Here is a 26819-nt window from a genome sequence, read left to right on the forward strand (position 1 = left end):
TTTTTCTATATTTATTATGTAATATTTATTCATCCAGGAAGTCCCATTGAGGTCAGAATAACTATTTTACAAAGGGTGCTGAGTACATGTTAAGGTGGGAGTGGGTCTTGGGACGGGCACAGAGAGCAGCTGGTACCAGCGGGTAGATCCAGTAGAGTACACAGTGCCTGATAGAGGAATAGTAGGGGTTGGGGTTTGTTGTGAGCAGCACCTCCTGACACACTGCTGGTCTATGTTTGAATCATGCAGAGGTGTTCAGTCCCTTACTGTGGTCAGGTGCTAAGATACAAGAGAGGGAGCTGAGCCAACTCCCCAGACTATCTCACACCAACTCCCCAGACTAGGTTGCCGTTTGCGATCCAGTCTTAGTTTTCATTTGAACCCTGAGAGAGTTTTTGGTTGAAGGCACCTGCATCATATACCCTAAACACCTGTGTCTGTGACTGTCTGTAATAGCATTCATGGACTGTGCGGTGCATCACCAAAACACTTTCTACTGTTCATTGGGACAATAGATTAGAAACCTGCTTTATTAATGACTGTGTAATTCTCTGTAATATGCTGTATAAAGATGTAATGAGTGGGGTTGTGGTTGTGTTGTATTTTGGTTCATTTAACTCTTAATGCAATCATTATTAGTCATGAATAAGTATGAACAATGAACGTTTGTATCTGACTTGTGTCTGTCTCATCCCCATTCCTCAGCAATCATGGCTTTCCTGTTTGACCTAAAAGCCTTAGTAGACATGATGTCTATTGGAACTCTCCTGGCCTACTCCCTTGTTGCTGCTTGTGTTCTCATTCTCAGGTGAGTAATGGTTGGACACATCGCCAGGGCTGTTGCAGCTATTAACCAAACTATTATGCTTCATTTCTATCTAATTAAAAACATATGTTCTCCAGTGGGTTAGTTGGTGGGAGCATGGTGCTGGAAACACCAACTTCGTGGGTGTGATTCCTACAAAGGCCAAATATACTAAATAGGTCATTCTTGAATTGCGTTGGCATTAGCGTCTTTCGACTTTGCAACCATAGTTGCACATAGTTTTACAAATAGTTGCACATTATACATGTTTTTGTCTATACTGAACTGTTTATTAGTTATGAAACACAATGCAAGTAATTCAAGCAAATTGGCTTGTCCCAGTAGTAATGAGAGTTTTGGGGATTTAAAGATTTCTATCTAACATTTTGAATGCTAGAAAATAAACAGAAGTATGTATTATATTGCATCGATCAATAACCAATAATAATAATACTGTAACCGTAAAAGCCTTGGTTTCATGCATGTTAACATGAGAAGCCTCCCCCATAGATTTACTTTATTCACTGCTTTAGCACATTCTGCAAACCCGGATGTCTTAGCTGTGTCTGAATCCTGGCTTAGGAAAACCACCAAAAATGTTCAATTTCCATCCCTAAATATAACATTTTCCGCCAAGATAGAACTGCCAAAGGGGGCGCCGTTGCAGTCTACTGCAGAGATAGCCTGCAGAGTTCTATCTTACTATCCAGGTCTGTACCAAAACAATTCGAGCTTCTACTTCTAAAAATGCACCTTTCCAGAAACCAGCCTCTCACCGTTGCCGCTTGCTATAGACCACCCTCTGCCCCCAAATCCTGTGGGGTTCTGCATTAGCATCGAATAGCCCCCGTGATATGCAACTTTTTAGGGAAGTTAGGAACCAATATACACAGGCAGTTAGGGAAGCTAAGGCTAGCTTTTTCAATCAGAAATTTGCATCCTGTAGTACAAATTCAAAAAAAGTTCTGGAACATTGTAAAGTCCATGGAGAATAAGAGCACCTCCTCCCAGCTGCACACTGCACTGAGGCTAGGAAACACTGTCACTACCGAAAAAATCCACAATAATTGAGAATTTCAATAAGCATTTTTCTACGGCTGGCCATGCTTTCCACCTGGCTACCCCTGTGTTGTTATGTGTTAATAACATTTAGACTACGTTACCCAGCAGGCTAGGCAGATGGTTAAGGAATGCCTTGCATGGCTAAACAGGAAGTTTTCTAGCTGAAGTATATATTCATTAAAAGTAGTTAAACCTACGCCCCGGTTTATCCTTATATAAGGAACAAACATAACATGGTGTCAGATTGGTAGTCGCTATGACGAGACAAAGAAAAGAAAGGAGTAACTCTGCAAATTTCCGCGACGCAAATTAAACATTCTACCACAAGTCAAGTGACGTGAGTAGTCGAAGATGCTAGCTTGACAGAGCGAAGACAACGAGCTGCAGCGAGAGTGACAGCAGCGAGAGCGAGGACAATGAGCTGCAGCAGTGAGAGTGACAGCAGCGAGGTTGACAGCAGCGAGAGCGAGGACAACGAGCTGCAGCAGTGAGAGTGACAGCAGTGAGAGTGACAGCAGCGAGAGCGAGGACAATGAGCTGCAGCAGTGAGAGTGACAGCAGCGAGGGTGACAGCAGCGAGAGCGAGGACAACGAGCTGCAGCAGTGAGAGTGACAGCAACGAGAGTGACAGCAGCGAGAGTGACAGCAGTGAGAGTGACAGCAGCGAGAGTGACAGGAGCGAGAGCAAGGACAATGAGCTGCAGCAGTGAGAGTGACAGCAGTGAGAGTGAAAGCAGTGAGAGTGACAGCAGCGAGAGTGACAGGAGCGAGAGCAAGGACAACGAGCTGCAGCAGTGAGAGTGACAGCAACGAGAGTGACAGCAGCGAGAGCAAGGACAACGAGCTACAGCAGTGAGAGTGACAGCAGCGAGAGTGACAGCAGTGAGAGTGACAGCAGCGAGAGTGACAGCAGTGAGAGTGACAGCAGCGAGAGCAAGGACAACGAGCTGCAGCAGTGAGAGTGACAGCAGCGAGAGTGACAGCAGCGAGAGTGACAGCAGTGAGAGTGACAGCAGCGAGAGTGACAGGAGCGAGAGCAAGGACAACGAGCTGCAGCAGTGAGAGTGACAGCAACGAGAGTGACAGCAGCGAGAGCAAGGACAACGAGCTACAGCAGTGAGAGTGACAGCAGCGAGAGTGACAGCAGTGAGAGTGACAGCAGCGAGAGTGACAGCAGTGAGAGTGACAGCAGCGAGAGTGACAGCAACGAGAGCGAGGACAACGAGCTGCAGCAGTGAGAGTGACAACAACGAGAGTGACAGCAGCGAGAGCAAGGACAACGAGCTGCAGCAGTGAGAGTGACAGCAGTGAGAGCGAGGACAACGAGCTGCAGCAGTGAGAGTGACAGCAACGAGAGTGACAGCAGCGAGAGCAAGGACAACGAGCTGCAGCAGTGAGAGTGACAGCAGTGAGAGTGACAGCAGTGAGAGTGACAGCAGCGAGAGTGAGGACAACGAGCTGCAGCAGTGAGAGTGACAGCAGCGAGAGCAAGGACAACGAGCTGCAGCAGTGAGAGTGACAGCAGTGAGAGTGACAGCAGCATTGGAATCGGTTGACGAGCAAGTTGATGAGCAACATACTGAATGAAGTAAGAGGAATTGACACTGTTCCTGTTCTCCGTCATGGATAGGCTTAGTCCTCCTACTCCTATGCAGTTAACAAGCAATTTAGCTGACAATTGGAAACGTTTCAAGCAGAGATTCAATATCTACCTAGCAGCCAGTGGTGCAGGGGGAGATGATGACAAATTCAAAGCTTCCATTTTTCTGCATGTTATTGGAGAAGATGCATTGGACATTTACAATAGCTTTCAGCAAGACGAGGCAAACTTGACATTGACTGTGCTAATGGATACATTTGAGGAGTACTGTGTACCAAGCCAGAACATCACGTTTGAGAGATACAAGTTTTTCTCTCATGATCAGAAACAGGGAGTCAGTTTTGACCAGTATTTGGCTGTGCTGAGCACACTGAGCAAAACGTGTGAATTTGAGAATCTGAAAGATTCACTAGTGAAAGACAGGATAGTCTGTGGCATACTTGATAATGGACTCAAGGAGAGATTGCTGCGTGAGCAAGATTTAACTTTGGATAAAGCAATGAATATGTGTCGAGCAGCTGAAACTACCAGAGCATAAGCTAAAGAGCTGTGCAGGGATGAGACGTCAGTGTATGTAATAACAAGAGAGGAGCAATACACACAACGCCTTACAAAACAAAAACAAGCAAAAGAGAGAAATCAAAACACTACATGCGGAAAATGTGGATTTATCCACAAGCCAAAAAAATGCCCTGCATATGGCAAATCATGTAACAACTGTGGGAAAAATAATCATTTTTCAAAATGCTGCAAAGCTGAAGATACAAAGACAAAGGTTCACAGTCAAGGAGGAGATGGAAGAATTCTTGGTTGATTCTGTGGAAATATGCAGTGCAGTAAAAGCTGAATGGATTGTGTCATTGACTGTGAATGAAACTATAATACCATTCATGCTTGATACTGGAGCACAGGTAAACCTGTTGTCGCTGGATGACTACTAGGTGAAGAGCAAAATACACCCGGTGAAAATGAAGGCTACTGGTTATACTGGGGAGAACGTACCAGTCAAAGGTAGCTGCATGGTAACTTTACAGCACAAAGGAAAACAGTTCAGAGCACAGCTGTTGATTGTGGAAAAGCATGTACAGCCTATTCTAGGAATCAATGCATGTGAAAAGCTTAATTTGTTGAAAAGAGTGTATGTAGTGACATCACAGACTGAAAATGACCAATAATCAATACTGGCTGAGTATGAGGATGTGTTTGAGGTTCTTGGATGTTTACCAGGAGAACTCAAAATATGTACGGATGACAAAATTACTCCAGTTGTGCATGCATGCAGAAAAGTTCCATTTGCACTGAGGAAAAAGCTCAAAGAGGAACTTGGATGCATGGAAAAGATGGACGTCATCACAAAAATGGATGAACCTACAGACGGGGTAAAGCTCACTGGTTATTGTGGTGAAAAAGAACGGCAATCTCAGGATATGTCTAGACCTGAGAGATCTCAACAAAGCAATCAAGAGAGAGCATTTCAAGTTGCCAACCAGAGAAGAAATCATGTCGCAGTTTGTTGGAGTAAAGTGGTTCAGTAAGCTTGATACGTCATTCTGGCAAATGAAGGCAAATGAAGCTATGAAACTTCTGGCAAATGAAGCTAGATGATGCAAGCTCAAGGCTATGCACATTCAACACATCTGAGGGCAGGTACAGATTTCTTCGTCTACCATATGGGATTCTCTCAGCGCCAGAGGTCTACCATAAGACAATCCACATGATCTTCGAGCACATTCCAGGAGTGGAGACTATGATGGATGACATCATCGTCTGGGGGTCCACAAAAGAAGAACACGATGCGAGAGTGAGACAAGTGCTGGACCTGACACGGAATGTGAACCTAAAACTAAACAAGGATGCAAGGAAACTAAACAAATGCGAGTTTGGTGTGAAAACACTTACCTTCGTGGGAGATGTACTTTCTGAGGACGGTGTCAAACCAGACCCGAGGAAAACATCAGCCATCAACAACATGGAGCGCTCAAAGAACAAGGACGATGTAAGGCGCTTCATGGGCATGATCACCTACCTTGCAAAGTTCATACCTCAACTGTCAGCACAGTCCGCTCCACTCAGATGTCTTCTGGAACAGAAAAATGAATGGGAATGGTCCCATGAACTGGAAAACTGCTTCAAAAACCTAAAGAAGACAATCACAGAAGAGCCAGTGCTCAGGTTCTATGATCCAAAGAAAAGCACAAGGATTTCTGCAGACGCGTCACAATTTGGCCTGGGAGCAGTTCTTCTGCAACAGCATCATGACACATGGCAACCCGTCGTTTATGCGTCCAGAGCCTTGACAGGTGCAGAGACAAGGTATACACAAATAGAGAAAGAACTACTGGCAAACACATACTGTATGCCTGAATGATTGTCCAATGAGAATACAGAGAATGTTGAACAGACTGCAAAAGTATAATGTGAAGATGATCTATACCCCGGGAAAGTTCATGTTCGCCGCCGACACTCTTTCTCGAGCAGTTGACAAGAAGGAGAGCTTCGACACACAGAAAAACACTGAGATTCAGGCCTACGTCGACATGATCGTAGCATCTCTTCCTGTGTCTTCTGAGAGAATGGAGCAGATCAAAAGAGAGACCGCAGTTGACCAAACAGTGACACAGTTGAAAGAAACAACACTGATAGGATGGCCCACACAGAAAAACAACTGTCCAAGGAGAATACAGGATTACTGGATGTGCAGAGCAGAGCTCACCATTGAGGATGATAGTGTTCAAAGGCAACAAGATTGTCATTCCCATGACACTACACAAACTACTGCAGCATAAATACTGGAGGCTGAGACAGGAGGGGTCAGGAGACACTGTGGCTCCATCCGAGGACACCCCCGGACAGGGCCAAACAGGAAGGATATAACCCCACCCACTTTGCCAAAGCACAGCCCCCACACCACTAGAGGGATATCTTCAACCACCAACTTACCATCCTGAGACAAGGCTGAGTATAGCCCACAAAGATCTCCGCCACGGCACAACCCAACGGGGGGGGGGGGGCGCCAACCCAGACAGGAAGACCACAACAGTGAATCAACCCACTCAGGTGACACACCCCCTGCAGGGACGGCATGAGAGAGCCCCAGTAAGCCAGTGACTCAGCCCCTGTAATAGGGTTAGAAGCAGAGAATCCCAGTGGAAAGGGGGGAACCGACCAGGCAGAGACAGCAAGGGCGGTTCGTTGCTCCAGAGCCTTTCCGTTCACCTTCCCACTCCTGGGCCAGAATGACCCACTGAAGAGCTGAGTCTTCAGTAAAGACTTAAAGGTTGAGACCGAGTTTGCGTCTCTGACATGGGTAGGCAGACCGTTCCATAAAAATGGAGCTCTATAGGAGAAAGCCCTGCCTCCAGCTGTTTGCTTAGAAATTCTAGGGACAATTAGGAGGCCTGCGTCTTGTGACCGTAGCGTACGTGTAGGTATGTACGGCAGGACCAAATCAGAGAGATAGGTAGGAGCAAGCCCATGTAATGCTTTGTAGGTTAGCAGTAAAACCTTTAAATCAGCCCTTGCTTTGACAGGAAGCCAGTGTAGAGAGGCTAGCACTGGAGTAATATGATCAAATTTTTTGGTTCTAGTCAGAATTCTAGCAGCCGTATTTAGCACTAACTGAAGTTTATTTAGTGCTTTATCCGGGTAGCCGGAAAGTAGAGCATTGCAGTAGTCTAATCTAGAAGTGACAAAAGCATGGATACATTTTTCTGCATCATTTTTGGACAGAAAGTTTCTGATTTTTGCAATGTTACGTAGATGGAAAAAAGCTGTCCTCGAAATCGTCTTGATATGTTCTTCAAAAGAGAGATCAGGGTCCAGAGTAACGCCGAAGCCCTTCACAGTTTTAGTTGAGACGACTGTACAACCATTAAGATTAATTGTCAGATTCAACAGAAGATCTCTTTGTTTCTTGGGACCTAGAACAAGCATCTCTGTTTTGTCCGAGTTTAATAGTAGAAAGTTTGCAGCCATCCACTTCCTTATGTCTGAAACACATGCTTCTAGCGAGGGCAATTTTGAGGCTTCACCATGTTTCATTGAAATGTACAGCTGTGTGTCATCCGCATAGCAGTGAAAGTTAACATTATGTTTTCAAATAACATCCCCAAGAGGTAAAATGTATAGTGAAAACAATAGTGGTCAATTTGGGTAGACCAATTTGGGTTTCCAATCTCTCCAAAAGAATGTGGTGATCGATGGTATCAAAAGCAGCACTAAGGTCTAGGAGCACGAGGACAGATGCAGAGCCTCGGTCCGATACCATTAAAATGTCATTTACCACCTTCACAAGTGCCGTCTCAGTGCTATGATGGGGTCTAAAACCAGACTGAAGCATTTCGTATACATTGTTTGTCTTCAGGAAGGCAGTGAGTTTCTGCGCAACAGCCTTTTCTAAATTTTTTGAGAGGAATGGAAGATTCGATATAGGCCGATAGTTTTTTATATTTTCTGGGTCAAGGTTTTGGCTTTTTCAAGAGAGGCTTTATTACTGCCACTTTTAGTTTGGTACACATCCAGTGGATAGAGAGCCGTTTATTATGTTCAACATAGGAGGGCCAAGAACAGGAAGCAGCTCTTTCAGTAGTTTAGTTGGAATAGGGTCCAGTATGCAGCTTGAAGGTTTAGAGGCCATGATTATTTTCATCATTGTGTCAAGAGATATAGTACTAAAACACTTGCGTCTCTCTTGATCCTAAGTCCTGGCAGAGTTGTGCAGACTCAGGACAACTGAGGTTTGAAGGAATACGCAAGATTTAAAGAGGAGTCTGTCATTTGCTTTATAATAATTATGATATTTTCCTCAAAGAAGTTCATGAATTTATTAATGCTGAAGTGAAAGCCATCCTTACTTGGGGAATGCTGCTTTTTAGTTAGCTTTGCGACAGTATCAAAAAGGAATTTCGGATTGTTCTTATTTTCCTCAATTAAGTTAGAAAAATAGGATGATCGAGCAGCAGTAAGGGCTCTTCGGTATTGCACGGTACCGTCTTTCCAAGCTAGTCGGAAGACTTCCAGTTTGGTGTGGCGCCATTTCCGTTCCAGTTTTCTGGAAGCTTGCTTCAGAGCTCGGGTATTTTCTGTGTACCAGGGAGCTAGGTTCTAATGAGAAATGTTTTTAGTTTTTAGGGGTGCAACTGCATCTAGGGTATTGCGCAAGGTTAAATCGACATCCTCAGTTAGGTGGTTAACTGATTTTTGTCCTCTGGCATCCTTGGGTAGGCAGAGGGAGTCTGGAAGGGCATCAAGGAATCTTTGTGTTGTCTGTGAATTTATAGCACGACTTTTGATGGTCCTTGGTTGGAGTCTGAGCAGATTATTTGTTGCAATTGCAAACGTAATAAAATGGTGGTCCGATAGTCCAGGATTATGAGGAAAAACATTCAGATCCACAACATTTATTCCATGGGACAAAACTAGGTCCAGCGTATGACTGTGACAGTGAGTGGGTCCAGAGACATGTTGGACAAAACCCACTGAGTCGATGATGGCTCCGAAAGCCTTTTGGAGTGGGTCTGTGGACTTTTCCATGTGAATATTAAAGTCACCAAAGATTAGAATATTATCTGCTATGACTACAAGGTCCGATAGGAATTCAGGGAACTCAGTGAGAAACGCTGTATATGGCCCAGGAGGCCTGTAAACCGTAGCTATAAAAAGTGATTGAGTAGGCTGCATAGATTTCATGACTAGAAGCTCAACAGACGAAAACGTCATTTTTCTTTTTGTAAATTCAAATTTGCTATCGTAAATGTTAGCAACACCTCCGCCTTTGCGGGATGCACGGGGGATATGGTCACTAGTGTAGCCAGGAGGTGAGGCCTCATTTAAAACAGTAAATTCATCAGGCTTAAGCCATGTTTCAGTCAGGCCAATCACATCAAGATTATGATCCGTGATTAGTTCATTGACTATAATTGCCTTTGAAGAAAGGGATCTAACATTAAGTAGCCCTATTTTGAGATGTGAGGTATCATGATCTCTTTCAGTAATGACAGGAATGGAGGTGGTCTTTATCCTAGTGAGATTGCTAAGGCGAACACCGCCATGTTTAGTTTTGCCCAACCTAGGTCGAGGCACAGACACGGTCTCAATGGTGATAGCTGAGCTGACTAATAATAATAATAATAATATGCCATTTAGCAGACGCTTTTATCCAAAGCGACTTACAGTCATGTGTGCATACATTCTACGTATGACTGTGCTAGTGGCAGACTCCACTATGCTGGCAGGCTGGCTAACAGCCTGCTGCCTGGCCTGCACCCTATTTCATTGTGGAGCTCGAGGAGTTAGAGCCCTGTCTATGATGGTAGATAAGATGAGAGCACCCCTCCAGCTAGGATGGAGTCCGTCACTCCTCAGCAGGTCAGACTTGGTCCTGTTTGTGGGCGATTCCCAGAAAGAGGGCCAGTTATCTACAAATTCTATCTTTTGGGAGGGGCAGAAAACAGTTTTCAACCAGCGATTGAGTTGTGAGACTCTGCTGTAGAGCTCATCACTCACCCTAACTGGGAGGGGGCCAGAGACAATTACTCGATGCCGACACATCTTTCTAGCTGATATGCACGCAGAAGCTATGTTGCGCTTGGTGATCTCTGACTGTTTCATCCTAACATCGTTGGTGCCGACGTGGATAACAATATCTCTATACTCTCTACACTCGCCAGTTTTAGCTTTAGCCAGCACCATCTTCAGATTAGCCTTAACGTCGGTAGCCCTGCCCCCTGGTAAACAGTGTATGATCGCTGGATGATTCGTTTTAAGTCTAATACTGCGGGTAATGGAGTCGCCAATGACTAGAGTTTTCAATTTGTTAATCCTCAAGGTGTTTTTCAAATATCTATTCGATAATATATCCACCGGGACAATTGGCTTTTCAGTAGGAGCGAGAGGAAAAATGACTACCTCTGTCTTTTACGCAAGAATCACTCTGAGAGCCCTCAGGTGACCAATTACATAATATAGTCGCTTACGCTCATTCTTCAACATAAAGGCGTGAAACTACGTCAAAATGCTGTAGACACCTTGGGGAATACGGAGAAAAGGGAATCTGGTTGATAGCCCATTCACTGCTCAATATGGACGCATCGGAACGCAGAGCTTTCAAAACATGAGTCACTTCCGGATTGGATTTTTCTCAGGCTTTCGCCTGCAATATCACTTCTGTTATACTCACAGACAATATTTTTACAGTTTTGGAAACGTTAGAGTGTTTGCTATCCTAAGCTGTCAATTATATGCATATTCTAGCATCTTGTCCTGACAAAATAGCCTGTTTAATTTGGGAACGTTATTTTTCCAAAAATGAAAATACTGCCCCCTAGTTACAATAAGTTAGCTAAAACCCTGCCTTATCTCAGCTCACTGGTCACCATAGCAGCACCCACCCGTAGCACACGCTCCAGCAGGTATATCTCACTGGTCACCCCCAAAGCCAATTCTTCCTTTGGCCGCCTCTCCTTCCACTTCTCTGCTGCCAATGACTGGAACGAACTGCAAAAATCTCTGAAGCTGGAGATTCTTACCTCCCTCACTAACTTTAAGCACCAGCTGTCAGAGCAGCTCAGAGATCACTGCAAATGCATACTCCTACTGGTGGCACAATGTTATCATAATGGTAAAAATGATTTAAAGTCACTACGCTCCAATATTAGTGGATTTAAAATGGGAAGATGTACCCAAATGCATTTAAATAAGCATCTAGAATAATGAACATCTTTTTTTCTCTCGAAATGCCATGCCCAAATCACATTGCAATTCAAGAAGGACTTGAATATGTGTGGTAACTGAGTCACTTCCGATAAAAGCATCTGCTAATGCTAAATAACTAAATGATTATCAATCCATCCTAAGACCTATAGCGAGGCAGTTTGATTCAGTGGGGTGAAGGAACTTGGTACAATTGACACAGCCGCAGTGTAGGTAGCCGTGCTTGTGGGGAAAATAAAGCAAATATCATTACCCTGTTAGAGTAATATGCAGCTTGTGTTATTGAATCAGAGCTATGATGTAATCGGTCTGAATGCTTCCTTTGTGTGGAAGTAGTGAAATGACTTCTTGAGTTCACGCTGATGTTTACTCAACCTTTCGTTGTGTTCAAATCGAGATTCAAGAAACACACCATCCTGTTTTGAGTTGTAGGCTATGAAGTTCAGATGAATATCTTCCAGGGAAATAACCCTTTGACTCCAAACAGAAACAGAACGGCGTGTTTCTTGGTCAACATAGCCTAAATGTCTTTCGGGAAGTATTTCGGAACAACATCCAAATGATGACAAAGCCAGAGTTGAATCAAGTATGTTTAGAACGTTTGAGTAAATATCAGCATGTACTCAGGAAGCAATGCACTCGAGTATCAGTGTCATATGTTGAATCTAGGGGCCCACCATGCGACACAAGGAGGAGAGGACAAAACAATGCCCACCTGTAGGAACATAATGTGTTTCACTATGGAGCCGTTTGGGTCTTTGCATATCAAAAGAAGATGCACGTCAAATGACACGATTTGACACATTGAGTACGTTTCATTTTGACACGTCAAATAACATAGTTCTATTATAAAATGTGTGTGTTCTGAATTTGCAGGTGCAAGTCAAGCGACACCACTACTGTCAGTGGTATTGTCAAAGCTGTACAAAAAAAGTCTGCAAACAAGCAAACACTGGCCACGAACGATGTGTTTTACATTACCGTGTTGATAATAAAACATCATTTGTTGGACCTCAACTTCTGGGGTAGCTAGCTAGCTTTAGCTTGGTACCTAGCTATCACCAATACAACAAGCCTGAAACTGCAGTGATTTTCATTATTTTTAGCAATGATTTAGGAATCCTTGTGAGTAATTATTAGCTAGGTAGCCACTTGTTGTTCACCTATTGAAATTGAATCACGCTTCACCATCTGGCAGACTAATAGACTAATAGACTAATCTGGTTTTAGCGGATGCCAGGAGAACGCTACCTGCCGAATGCATAGTGCCAACTGTAATGTTTGGTGGATGAGGAATAATGGTCTAGGGCTGTTTTTCATGGTTCTGGCTAGGCCCTTTAGTTCCGGGAATCTTAACGCTACAGCATACAATGACATTCTAGACGACTCTGTACTTCCAACTTTGTGGCAACAGTTTGGGAAAGTCCTTTTCCTGTTTCAGCATAACAATGCCTCTGTGCACAAAGCGAGGTCCATACAGAAATGGTTTATCGAGATTGGTGTGGAAGACCTTGACTGGCCTGCACAGAGCCCTGACCTCAACTCCATCGAACACCTTTGGGATGAACTGGAACGCCGACTGCGAGCCAGGCCTAATTGCCCAACATCAGTGCCCAACCTCACTAATGCTCATTACTGAATGGAAGCAAGTCCCAGCAGCAATGTTCCAACATGTAGCGGTAAGCCATCCCAGAAGAGTGGAGGCTGTTATAGCAGCAAAGGGGGGACCAACTCCATATTAATGCCCATGATTTTGGAATTATGTGTTCGACAAACAGGTGTCCAAATACTTATCGGGATATAGTGTATTCATAACTAACCCAAGATAGTTAATCTTTGACGTTTACAGTGGGAGCAAATGAGTCATAGTGTGCAGAACAAGCAAGGAGGTGTGCAGAACAAGCAAGGAGGTGTGCAGAACAAGCAAGGAGGTGTGCAGAACAAGCAAGGAGGTGTGCAGAACAAGCAAGGAGGTGTGCAGAACAAGCAAGGAGGTGTGCAGAACAAGCAAGGAGGTGTGCAGAACAAGCAAGGAGGTGGGCAGAGCCAAGCAAGGAGGTGGGCAGAGCCAAGCAACGAGCTAGCGAGATCCTATTAGCGCGTTATAGCATGTATTTGCATATTTCCATTAGAGAACGCCTCCACTGTGAACTGTGCATGTGCACAAACTCAATAAGTGAAAATGTCAGTCGGAACCGGTACCAGAACTACGCAGGTCCCTTAAACAAGGGCCTTTACATCTAAGAGATTTAATAGCAAACCCACCAGATACGATGCTAAACCACTAATGTTCCTGTCTTTTGGTCGTGAAACTAAATAAGACAAAATAAGTGTCTGTCGTGTCTTTCAGGTACCAGCCGGACCTGCTCTATGGAAAGCCGGGCTGTAACAGGGAGAAGGATTGCCTGACATCACCAGAAGGGGAGTCGGAGCTGACGGAGTCTGAGTCCCACATCAACATGCTAAAGGAAGGAGGTTCTACCCTGCAGACGGTGCTCAAACCTCCACTCGTACCCACAGAACAGTCCTCCTCTGTGGTCAACATGGCGGTCTGCCTCTTAGGTTTGCATTGCATCGCTGATCTATTCTTAAACTCCATGATGGCCATTTGAAATGTTCACAATGTTGTTTGTATCTGATGTTGTCTCACCAGTGGTGGACAACTCATTGCCTTAGATAATTATTTAAGTCTGTGTATTGTCACAGTGTTGGTGGTGTGTGTGATCAGTGCTCTGACCACCTACCATGGATATGCCATCATTCGCATGGAGACCTGGATCCTGTGTTGTCTGGCCCTATCCCTGGTGGTCTTCATTGGCTGTGTGGTTCTCATCTGTCAACAGCCTCAAACCAGCAGGAAGGTCTCCTTCATGGTACCTATACAGATGACTATATTTTTTAGGCAGAATCAGCCTACTGTACCATGACCCCTCAGTTTTCAAAAAATGATGTACAATGATTTCATACCATGTCAGTTTCAGACTCTCAGGTTGCAGTTGGAGGATACAATAAGCTGTGTTACTGATGGTTAGACTCTCTGTTGTCTATTCATACAGGTTCCACTCATCCCATTTCTTCCCATCCTGAGTATATTTGTCAATGTTTACCTCATGGTCCAGCTGAGTGGAGACACCTGGATACGCTTCTCCATATGGATGGCTGTGGGTAGGTGCCGCCCTCCAACATCTCTGAAGCATCAAACACATTGTGGTGAATCTATCTAGATGTCCACCTGCTGGCTCGTCCCAGGCCTGCAGATGGGGAACCCTTTTGTAACCAGGCCTTCTCGGTCTCCCTGTCTTCCTCCCTCCAGGTTTCCTAATCTACTTTGGCTACGGAATGTGGCACAGTGTGGAGCGCCAGCGCAGGCTCCAGGACTCCCTCAGCAGCCGTGCCAAGCAGGAGAAGAAGAACAAGGGTCCAGAAAAGACCAGCCAGTGTTAAAGAAAGATCAGGGATCCACACAGACTCTAGAAGGTCACCTGGTGGCCCCTGCCCCAGGCAAGACACAGACACACTACATGCACACAGCAGCTATCCCTAAATACACTACAGATGTAGGATCTTAATTTGATCACTCTTTTGTTGCTGAGGATTTTCCTGAACCGCAGGAAATGCAGATGAGCTTCTTGATTTACATAAATTCCCTGAAATCCCACACTAACACATGGTTATATTAACAGTATTGCACTTTTCATGTAGCCTAATTTTGGCCAGCTAATAAACTAACCACCGATCAAGCAATATTATGGATTAAATGATCATATCCTGTTGCTGCAGGATTATTTTGCTGTGACAATACTGGTCAAATTAAGATCCTACATCTGTTTATACAGCTACATGCCATCTGTGCCTCAGTCACATGCCATTCTCCCAGTGGAGCTGCAGTATACTGTATTAATGGTCATGTGCCTTGGAGCAGTGAGGTGGGCTCATTATCAAATCAAATCGATGTCCGTCTCCATGACGATGTGACCAAGTAGGAAAGGCTGATTGGTCAGAAAGGTGTGGAAGCATCTCCAACAGTCAACAAGAAGAGACAGAAGACAGAAAATTACAGGTTTTGCATTTCCTATTACAATTACAGTCATGGACTAACTGTGGAAAGGCTTGGTATTTTGTTTTGGCCTAACTTTCTATGTCTTTTTCTGTAAGTCAGCTTATTCAGGAAGTTTGCTGTTGGAATCTATTGTCTTCATGTAGCAAGGTCAGTAGGTCACACTATGCTAACATTAATACCCTGTTAGCGAAGCACAGACCATTTTCTAATCTTGCTGAAAAAACTAACTCTAAAACTAACTCTATCCAGGATTAATGACATGTACACTAAACCATTCATTTGCTTCTAAACAGTGGCCACATTCTGAATGTACATTCTGTACAAACGTAAACAGACATACTAACATGCACACACAGAATATTCATTTCATTCTTGGCATATATATATGCACATGCATCATTTTATGTGTGCATATCAATTTATTACAATCACAAATATGATATAACTGTTGGTGAATGGTATTTCTGAAATGTTCATCTGATGTGTGTTTTCCGTAATGGTACTAATGATTAAGCTTGTGCTCTATTTGACTTCTTGTCTTAATGTTCTTGCAACAGGTGTTGTTGGTGATCTAATCAAACACAAGTTTAACTAGTCTTTATAAATGTTCTATTCTGATTACTTGGATGTGTTGCCGTCATAATCGTTTTTACAATCGTGTCGTGAAGATTGTATGAAATGGAAGTGGAGTGAATAAGAGAATTGCTTGTTCGGTGTTTGATATCACATTCCGTACAAAAGACCGTTTCTGCATTGCTGTATTTTTTTGTGTGCAAGTGTTACATATCTTCTTAAGTCCTTTGGGAGATGTTTTTGTCTGTTATTGCTAGACGGTGGACTGGACTGTCTTGAAATTTGCAATTTCTTGACAAAATATGCTCGACAGGCCACCTAGAGTCGTTCTTCTCATTTGATGCTAGTCCCTTCACTGTTTTCTGAATAGTTTCTTAGCATCACATATAAGATTTACCGTACATGTTTTGCAGGAATATATCCCAGGGAAAGTGACAGTTAATGACATTATTCAACAGATTTAAGTTAAACTGGTCTTTCAGTGTTTAAATGGTCCATGCTTTTTTGCATTAATATTCTACTCCAAGTCGGAGCTTGATCAGTATTTAAAGGTTCTCCTCCCCTCTCCTCCTCTCATTTTGTGTCCAAAAAGTTTATTATGTCTACTTTGTAACTCTACCTTGGTTTCACAACCAATTTATGGGGTTTGATATGGATGAGCAGTGAGAGAGATATTGCTTTTTAACATTCTTCTCTTGGAGTAGCAGAGACAAAAATCATGTAATTTTTTTCCCAAATTCCCAGGTTTTCCAGAAATGCCTGTTGAAAAATTCCTGGAATCAAGGAGGAATAAGCAGGAAATCCTCCAATTAGGATTTCTGAAATACCTAGGAGTTTTGGGGAAGTTACCAGATTTTTACAACCCTAGTTAGGGAAGTATTTTAGGGTGTTCAGTTCCAGTTAATCCACTGATAGAGCTCTTAGATCTGTGGTATGATGATGATCTCAGAGTTCCACCTTAACCTCTGGTATTGAGACCTGTGGTATGATGATGATCTCAGAGTTCCACCTTAACCTCTTGTATTGAGACCTGTGGTATGATGATGATCTCAGAGTTCCACCTTAACCTCTGGTATTGAGACCTGTGGTATGATGATCTCAGAGTTCCACCTTAACCTCTGGTATTGAGACCTGTGGTATGATGATGATCTCAGAGTTCCACCTCAACCTCTGGTATTGAGACCTGTGGTATGATGATGATCTCAGAGTTGCACCTCAACCTCTGGTATTGAGACCTGTGGTATGATGATGATCTCAGAGTTCAACCTCAACCTCCGGTATTGAGAATTCCTGAACAATCTTAGTTTAGATGATTTTGATGTACATTTTCATTCGATCTTCTTGAAAGATAAGTGGCTGAGGTTATGCTATATCATGTCATGATAATTTACTGCAAAAGCATTATTATTATTATTATTTTTGTAACATTTGATTTCACTTGATCGATTTAAGTTGAGTTAGGTTAATTAAACGTGGAACAAAAGAGCAGAGCACATTATGTCCCAGGGGACCTAGATCAGGGTTCAGGCATATGTAGCTAGTGTTGTAGCTTATAAATATATCAACAGAATGATCATCTGTAAATGTACCCATTATGTAGTGACATGGTTTTCCATTGTTTAAACTAACTGTACTATTGTCAATAAATGTATTTTTTAATAAAATCAGTTTATGCAAGAGTGTATTCTGTGAGTGTTCTGCACATTGTCAGACATTGCAGTAACTCAGTGAGGGGAGGATATATAACTGCTTGTCTGTCTGTTGTAAATGGTTGGTATTAATAATTGGTAATAAAAACCTACTTGGTTTAGAATTTGGGTCTGGACATCCAGATGTATCTGTGGTTCTCTCAATAAAACCCAAATAGGGTTGTGTGTTCCTCATTAAATCGCCTTTCTAAACTGTAAATACGTGTTCGCCCCAGCCCACCAGAGGGCATCAGAGCATGCATTTTAACAGAGAGAGAGAGAGAGAGAGAGAGAGAGAGCAAGAGGTCGAGAGAGAGAGATTCCCCTTTCTTCTCTTCTCCTTCATTCCACTGAGGAGGATGGATATATTCATCTAATCTAAACAGGGCTACTGGAGCCAGCAGAGATCCAGGCAGTGTAGCACCCAGGTCTGCCATCTCTCCTGCTGGGTCCCTCTCACTGCTCCTCGAGTCCCATTCGCGTCTGCTCACCATGAAGCTCTGCTGGGTCCTTTTAACTCTGGCCATACTCTGGCTGGAGCTCCAAAATGGTGAGTAACTTTCTGATCCTCCATGTCTCTCCTCCATGTCTTCTTATTTGTGTGTTTTCCTGAGTCTGAATACACTGCGGTTTCCGTTGATTCCGCCATAACTGTTTTGCTGTAATCGGAGAGCAGCCTTTGGGATTAGATCATCTCATACTTCTGAGTTGATGTTGCCGTTTAGTTAAACAGTGAGGGGGAAAGGCATAGTCTGAATATAACTTCCCTAATGGGTAAGAAAGTGATAGCAGTGATTTTAGGATTGGACACAATAGCAACATATTTTTTACAGAATAGTTTCTGTGGTGTTTGGTCACTCTGGAAAAGGCCTGCACAAACAATACAGATTTGGTAAATTTTATGAAGTACAGTGAGCTCCAAAAGTATTGGGACAGAGACACTTTTGTTTGTTTTGGCTCTGTACTCCAGCACTTTGAAATGATACGACTATGAGGTTAAAGTGCAGACTATCAATTTTAATTTGAGGGTTTTTTCATCAATATTGGGTGAACCGTTTAGAAATTACAGTACTTTTTGCGCACGCTATAGCTTTACAGTGCACGTTAACAGCGCACGCTATGGCTTCACAGCGCACGCTATAGCTTTACAGCGCACGTTAACAGCGCACGCTATGGCTTCACAGCGCACGTTAACAGCGCACGCTATGGCTTCACAGCGCACGTTAACAGCGCACGCTATGGCTTTACAGCGCACGCTAACAGCGCACGCTATGGCTTCATATCAAGCTTGTGACTAGAAATTTGTTGTATGTATTTGCCGTTTGTTTTCGTTGTGTTTCAGATTATTTTGTGCCCAATAGAAATTAATGGTAAATAATGAGTTGTCATTTTGGAGTTACTTTTATTGTAAATGGATTTGACACCTCAAGCACCGAGGCTGCGCCACTCCGGAGCATGAGTGTTTATTCAGCATAACTGCTTTTCATTTTAGAGATCTCTGCTTTCCAAATGTCCAATACAGAACAAATTAAACAAACAATGAGCTGAAATATCATCAAAAGTCAGAACTATTATGCTGTTGACAAATCTGTTCCCCTAAATATACCTGTAATATGTTTTGTCTGGAACATACCCCATATCCCATGAATTAAACTAACTCAAATAACAGAATCACATATCCATAATTTATACAAAACTATTTATCACACCAAATAGAATACCTGTTCTGCGGTTGTTACAGCCGTGTGTTATATTATTGAGTAGCTTTCTAGATGGGAACACTGCACTTTTCCTTACTACTCTGACTGTCTCTTTTGCTGTGCTCAAATGCTAGTCGAAAATAGGAAAATCAAACATGTCAGACTTGCTAACTTGTAGCATCTGTGTCTGTTTCTGTGGAGGCGTGTCATTCCACAGTGGGACTCTGACACGCATGTGGAGGCCTGCTGGGGTGGGTCACTGTTAATATTGTTCTAACCTCTCTCCCTCTGTTGGTTTAGGTGCCTGCCAGCAGGTCAATCGTAGGAAGGAGGCGGGAGAGAACCGCATCAGGCCTGGAGGCAAGCGGGCCAAGGTTCGCTACCCCAAACTGAAGGAGAAGGAGGCAGGAGGAAGAGGGCAGTCCATCCTGACCCAGGTCCTGGATAAGGGCCGTTTCCTGAGGCTGGGAGAGAGCGTGAGCCTGAGCCCTGGTAACAACATAGAGCTGCGTTGTAAAGGCAGTAACATCGGCTGGTCCTACCCTATCTACCTGGACACCTTCAATGACTCCCGACTCAGGTGACCTGAAGGTTGCGTCCCAAATGGAACCTGATTCCATATTCAGTGCACAAATTTTGACCAGGACCCATAGGGCTTTGTAGTGCACTATATAAGGAATAGGGTGCTATTTGGGATGAATCCATTGATTAACAGATGACTTGTTCTGTCTCAGCACCATGCCTCCAGCTGATAGTAACCTAACAATGATTAATATTGTTAATGTCCCCCATCTGATTCCCTCCCACCATACAGCATCAAGAAGAGTGACAAGTACAGCCAGTTTATCCTGACGTCTCCCTCTGCTGCCGACACAGGGATGTACAGCTGCTGGGTCACACTGTGTGACGGATCGGAGTGTCTCAAAGACCCCGACCGCACCTCCAGGACTTATATCTACTTCCCAGGTGAGCAGGGTGTCTTTACTACTGTAAAACCTATTTATACTTCATCAACCTAACACAAAACATGTTATTTAAATCGCCTCCATTCAGACTAATCCCCTCGTATTGTATATTCAAATTCTTTACTTCAAATCATCTCTACCCTTGTCCCCCCTTCCCCTCCAATCAGACAAGGATGATCTCTTCGTCCCCTCCACCATCCACTTTGAGATTGTCTACCTGCGTCCGGACAGGACTGCTGTTATCCCATGTCGTGTGACCAGTCCGCTGGCCAAGGTGTCCCTGCACAGAGAGGTCCCCCCAGAAGAGATGGAAGTGGATGGGACACTGATCTCCTACGACTCAACCAAGGGCTTCATCCTCCAGAAGCCCAGTCCAGAGCACCAGGGAGTGTTTTACTGTAAGGCTGTGACCAAGGCCATCCCACAGATCTCCACAAAGTACCAGCTACTTTACGTGGAGGGTAGGAACCTAGCAACCGTGCACCATCACACATAACAAAAACATTGTACCAGCTTTGCAAATTTACGTGGAGGGTAGGAAAAACAAAATGCAAATCTATATTATAGCAACCCCATGCACCATCACACATAACAAAAACATTGGTTTTCAATATATCACAACATGGAACATTTGTTGTCAAATCACAATACTAGTGATCACGTTAACATTAGTAAAAGTAAAGTAAAAACAAAATGCAAATCTATATTATAGCATCGGAGTCCCCATCTCTGTATCAAATTTGAATGACTTAAAGCAATAACTGACAGGCAATGAACTATTAACACAATAGTTGATTAGAAGTCTACCTCTATCTGAGACCCTTTTACACAGTTATGAATCAGCTCTGCTGCTGTCTACTAGGGGCCCTGGTCAAAAGTAGTGGACTAAAGGGAAAAGGGGTGCCATTTGGGACCCATACTTGATCTGATGTGTGTCATCAGCTTCCAGGAATAGAGTGTATTTAGAGTGTGATATCAAAAGGCTGTTCCACTGTAGGGCTCGATGTTTAAGTGGACCTGTGCCTACTGCAGTGGAAACATTAACCCACTTTGGCTGCTTTAAGTGGGATGGATCAGTGGTGAATTTATGAAATGGAAACTGTGTGGTTCAGGGCCGAGTTTAAAAAAAAGTTATCTGATCTGATTTTTGCAATCAGATAGGATTAAATCCATAGAAATATAATGAATAGACCCACATTCAAGACAATGATACAGCAGTTCTATTCATTATATTTCTATGTATTTAATCCTATCCGATCGCTGAAAAACTGGTGATATCAATCTCACTTCAGTTTTGACAGGAAGGCGGAGAGAACAGTATTAAGGTTTAGGTGGAGGTCGACCAAGAAAGTATGTTTCCAATCCTTGCTGTCCACTAGAAATGTATTCCATCTTAAAACAGTCAGTGACAGCTATAACCACGTAGCCATCTGGACAGCACCTGGTCAATAAAATTGTTTGTCCCATACAGATCCTATAACAAATGTCCTATTTAATTCGGTGGTTTGTTCTTCCTTAACTCTGTTGGCAGTGCCCAGTGGCCCACCATACGTTACCATTGAAGCGTCCCTTTCCTCTGCGAGGGGAGGAGACAACATCAACATCACCTGTACTGTCCTGGGAGAGCCAGAGATGGACGTCACCTTCACATGGACCTATCCTGGCCAGGTAAACTGGATGTCACTGTTTCTCAGAGATGCTTGATCTAGATGTTTCATCTCTTCAGCTTGTGAGACGTAGCCTGACAAAGGGAAATCTGCAGTTGCTACATCCATTTTTGGACTTAAATTGATATGTATCCATTGAAGAATATAACTTATGACTCATATGCTTAGTTCAACTGTCGTACCTCTTCAGAACCCAAAGTATAAGGTTGTTTTATTCCAATGTTTGCAAACAAAGTAAATGTAAACAAATACTATATAGACTCAAAATATTGTTAAAACCAGGGACGCAACTTTTAATGGGGACGGGGGGACATGTGCCACCCCCCACATTCTGAAATTGCATTTTTGTCCCCCCCAGCTTTATAATTGGAATGTGATACAAAACAAGGAAACGGTGTGCTTAGGACCATGCGGATGCCTCCGAATGGTCGGGTAGGCTGTTTGGAGTGTTTATTCGACTGGATATATACACTGATCAAAAAAATAAAGGGAGCACTTAAACAACACAATGTAACTCCAAGTCAATCACACTTCTGTGAAATCAAACTGTCCACTTAGGAAGCAACACTGATTGACAAAAAACTTCACATGCTGTTGTGCAAATGGAATAGACAACAGGTGGAAATTATAGGCAATTAGCAAGAAACTTCCAATAAAGGAGTGGTTCTGCAGGTGGTGACCACAGACCACTTCTCAGTTCCTATGCTTCCTGGCTGATGTTTTGGTCACTTTTGAATGCTGGCGGTCCTTTCACTCTAGTGGTAGCATGAGACGGAGTCTCCAATCCACACAAGTGGCTCGGGTAGTGCAACTCATCCAGGATGGCACATCAATGCGAGCTGTGGCAAGGTTTGCTGTGTCTGTCAGCGTAGTGTCCAGAGCATGGGGGCGTGACCAGGAGACAGGCCAGTACATCAGGAGACGTAGAGGAGGCGTAGAGGAGGCGTAGGAGGGCAACAACCCAGCAGCAGGACTGCTACCTCTGTCTTTTTGTAAGGAGGAGCACTGCCAGAGCCCTGCAAAATGACCTCCAGCAGGCCACAAATGTGCATGTGTCTCCTCAAACGGTCAGAAACAGACTCCATGAGGGTGCTATGAGGGCCCGACGTCCACAGGTGGAGGTTGTGTTTACAGCCCAACACCGTGCAGGACGTTTGGCATTTGCCAGAGAACACCAAGATTGGCAAATTCGCCACTGGCGCCCTGTGCTCTTCACAGATGAAAGCAGGTTCCCACTGAGCACGTGACAGAGTCTGGAGACGCCGTGGAGAACATTCTGCTGCCTGCAACATCCCTCAGCATGACCGGTTTGGCGGTGGGTCAGTCATGGTGTGGGGTGGCATTTCTTTGGGGGGCCTCACAGCCCTCCATGTGCTCGCCAGACGTAGCCTGACTGCCATTAGGTACCGAGATGAGATCCTCAGACCCCTTGTGAGAACATATGCTGGTGCGGTTGGCCCTGGGTTCCTCCTAATGCAAGACAATGCTAGACCTCATGTGGCTGGAGTGTGTCAGCAGTTCCTGCAAGAGGAAGGCATTGATGCTATGGACTGGCCCGCCTGCTCCCCAGACCTGAATCCAATTGAGCACATCTGGGACATCATGTCTCGCTCCATCCACGTTGCACCACAGACTGTCCAGGAGTTGGCGGATGCTTTAGTCCAGGTCTGGGAGGAGATCCCTCAGGAGACCATCCGCCACCTCATCAGGAGCATGCCCAGGCATTGTAGGGAGGTCATACAGGCATGTGGAGGCCACACGCACTACTGAGCCTCATTTTGACTTGTTTTAAGGACATTCCATCAAAGTTGGATCAGCCTGTAGTATGGTTTTCCACTAACTTTGAGTGTGACTCCAAATCCAGACCTCCATGGGTTGATAAATTTGATTTCCATTGATAATTTGTGTGATTTTGTTGTCAGCACATTCAACTATGTAAAGAAAAAAGTATTTAATAAGAATATTTCATTCATTCAGATCTAGGATGTGTTATTTTAGTGTTCCCTTTATTTTTTTGAGCAGTGTATATATGCACACAGTGCATACAGAAAATATTCAGAACCCTTGACTTTTTTCACCTTTTGTTACATTTCAACCATATTATATAATTGATTAAATAGTTTATTTCCCTCATCAATCTACACACAATACCTTATGACAAAGCAAAAACTGTTTTTTAGAAATGTTTGCAAGTGTATAAAAAAAACTGATATCACATTTACTTAAGTATTCAGACACTTTACTCAGTACTTTGTTGAAGCACCTTTCGCAGCAATTACAGCCTCGAGTCTTTGGTGTGATGCTGCAAGTTTGGCACACCTGTTTTTGGGAAGTTTCTCTCATTCCTCGCTGCAGATCCTCTCAAGCTCTGTCAGGTTGGATGGGGAGCGTCGCTGCACAGCTATTTTTAGGTCTCTCCAGAGATGTTTGATTGGGTTCAAGGCCGGGCTCTGGCTGGGCCACTCAAGGGCATTCAGGGACCTGTCCCAAAGCCACTACTACGTTGTCTTGGCTGTGTGCTTAGGGTCATTGTCCTGTTGGAAGGTCAACCTTCGCTTCAGTCTGAGGTCCTGAGCTCTCTGGAGCAGGCTTTCATTAAGGAGCTCTCTGTACTTTGCTCCATTCATCTTTTCCTTGATCCTGACTAGTCTCCCAGTCCCCGCTGCTGAAAAACATCCCCATAGCATGATGCTTCCACCACCATGCTTCACCATAGTGATGGTGTCAGGTTTCCTCCAGATGTGACGCTTGGCATTCAGGCCAAAGAGTTCAATCTTGGTTTCATCAGACCAAAGAATCTTGTTTCTCATTGTCTGAGTCCTTTAGGTAACTTTTGGCAAACTCCAAGCGGGCTGTCATGTGCCTTTTACTGAGGAGTGGCTTCCGTGTGGCCACTCTACGATAAAGGCCTGATTGTTGGAGTGCTGCAGAGACGGTTGTCCTTCTGGAAGTTCTCCCATCCCCAGAGTAACTCTGGAGCTCTGTCAGAGTGACCATCGGGTTCTTGGACACCTCCCTGACCAAGGCCCTTCTCCCCCGATTGCTCAGTTTGGCCGCACGGCCAGCTCTAGGAAGAGTCTTGGTGGTTCCAAACTTCTTCCATTTAAGAATGTTGGCGGCCACTGTGTTCTTGGGGACTTTCAATGCTGTAGACATTTTTTGATACCCTTCCCCAAATCTGTGCCTCGACTCAATCCTATCTCGGAGCTCTACAGCCAATTCCTTCAACCTCATGGCTTGGTTTTTGCTCTGACATGCACTGTCAACTGTGGGACCTTATATAGACAGGTGTGTGTGCCTTTCTAAATCATGACCAATCAATTGAATTTACCACAGATGGACTTCAATTAAGTTGTAGAAACATCTCAAGAATGATCAATGGAAACAGGATGCACCCAAGATTAATTTGGAATCTCATGGCAAAGGATATGAATAGTTGTGTAAATAAGGTATCGCTGTTTTTCTTTTTAATACATTTGCAAAAATTTGTAAAAACCTGTTTCAACTTTGTCATTACGGGGTATTATGTGTAGATTGAGGACATTTTTATTTATTTAATCCATTTTAGAATAAGGCTGTAAAGTAACAAAATGTGGAAAAAGTCCAGGGGTCTGAATACTTTCCGAATGCACTTGGTATTTATGTCGTCCCACACCACTTCTATAAGCAAAGTTGCGCCCCTGGTTAAAACTATCATTTTGATATCATGGATGGTCATAGCTCGGTCTATACATTTGAGTGGTTACATTTCTACAGTCTCATCCCTAAGCTTTTTAGAGACTGGTGGGGTGTCTGCTTTGTTATGGTTTCAACAGCAATGGCTGCTTTATTTGACTTTCTAGTTAAAGGAAAAAAAAAAAAATCATTCCACACTCCACATTTCACCCTCCCTTGTTACCGTTCTCCTGGAAAAGGGCTCAAATCAAGTTCCTTTGGGAGCTATAGTATGAGCTTAGTCCTCTCTTTCTGTGCTCTGTTCAGAACCTCCGTCCTGTTAGTGTGCGTGATTCGTGGAGGCTGATCAACAGAGGAATGGGACACACCACCCGCATCTCCCAGAGCGTCATAGCCGTTGATGACCTGGAGACCATCGACTTTGGAAGATACATATGTAGAGCCAAGAACAAGCGTGGGGAGACCGCTGTGGCCACCAGCGTCCACTCTAATTAGTCACAAATAACACAACCTGTATAGGCAACATTCCACTTGCAGCTTGTGTAGGTTTCAACTATATGTTTGCCACTTTGCTGAGGTTGATTGACCAATAAGGCTAGCACAGGAAGTATACTCGTTGAGCTTGTATACTCAAAACCAGTGTCAGTTTGACTAGCTGTTATCCAGTAAAAATCTGTGTAAATATCCATTTAGAAATATTAACGTATCCAGCTTATGTAGATGCACATTTACTCAATGTCTCGGAGGACATTAAAGACATCTTCATACATTTACCTCCTCTATGATGTATGTATGGTGAAGCTCTTCCTGGGCACACATCTTTCCCTTCTGTGGGGAAAAGACATTTTACAATGAAACAATATTGGATGCTTTGTTGGGGGATTGATAAGTCTAAAAGGAAAAGCGTCATGTGAGAGAAGCCTCTGCTCCCTCTCTCTGGTGTGAAGGGGAAGGAATAGAAACCGTGTGCCCTGCCTCACTCCTAATGGACTCCGTATGTGGAATGTGAATTGCAGGCCCAGATCTTATTTTAGTCCAGTATAACACACATACTGCATTTCCACCTCTCTCTCAACAGAAACACACTAGGCTGTTGCGGTCTCTTAGAATGAGCTATACTGAACATTTAAAGTGTTGGTTTCATGAGCTGAAATAAAAGATCCCAGAAATGTTCCATACACACAATCTTATTTTGCTCAAATTATGTGCACAAATTTGTTTGCATTTCTCCTTTGCCAAGATAATCCATCCACCTGACAGGTGTGGTTTAAGAAGCTGATTAAACAGCATTCATTACACAGGTGCACCTTGTGC

At 43.8% G+C, this 26819-nt stretch overlaps 2 protein-coding genes across 3 annotated transcripts in view; both read left to right on the forward strand.

Annotated features, from left to right (window-relative positions):
* slc7a2 (solute carrier family 7 member 2) overlaps nt 1-17477 on the forward strand; it is a 34547-nt gene extending 17070 nt beyond the window's left edge. For both annotated transcript variants that reach the window (XM_046323927.1, XM_046323929.1), the window contains exons 8-12: nt 706-808; nt 13528-13739; nt 13884-14050; nt 14234-14342; nt 14491-17477. In XM_046323927.1, the coding sequence (XP_046179883.1) occupies nt 706-808; nt 13528-13739; nt 13884-14050; nt 14234-14342; nt 14491-14621 (722 nt within the window). In that variant the 3' untranslated portion in view covers nt 14622-17477. The remainder of the gene's footprint in view (nt 1-705; nt 809-13527; nt 13740-13883; nt 14051-14233; nt 14343-14490) is intronic.
* A 328-nt stretch (nt 17478-17805) lies between these two features.
* On the forward strand, nt 17806-26690 carry pdgfrl (platelet-derived growth factor receptor-like). The gene is made up of 6 exons (XM_046323766.1): nt 17806-18048; nt 19499-19778; nt 20013-20164; nt 20331-20624; nt 21695-21831; nt 25812-26690. The coding sequence occupies exons 1-6, from the start codon at nt 17991-17993 to the stop codon at nt 25998-26000; spliced, it is 1110 nt and encodes a 369-aa protein (XP_046179722.1). The 5' UTR covers nt 17806-17990; the 3' UTR covers nt 26001-26690.
* The last annotated feature ends 129 nt before the right edge of the window (nt 26691-26819 follow it).

Source organism: Oncorhynchus gorbuscha, linkage group LG23, assembly GCF_021184085.1.
Source record: "Oncorhynchus gorbuscha isolate QuinsamMale2020 ecotype Even-year linkage group LG23, OgorEven_v1.0, whole genome shotgun sequence".
Taxonomy (NCBI): Eukaryota; Metazoa; Chordata; class Actinopteri; order Salmoniformes; family Salmonidae; genus Oncorhynchus; species Oncorhynchus gorbuscha.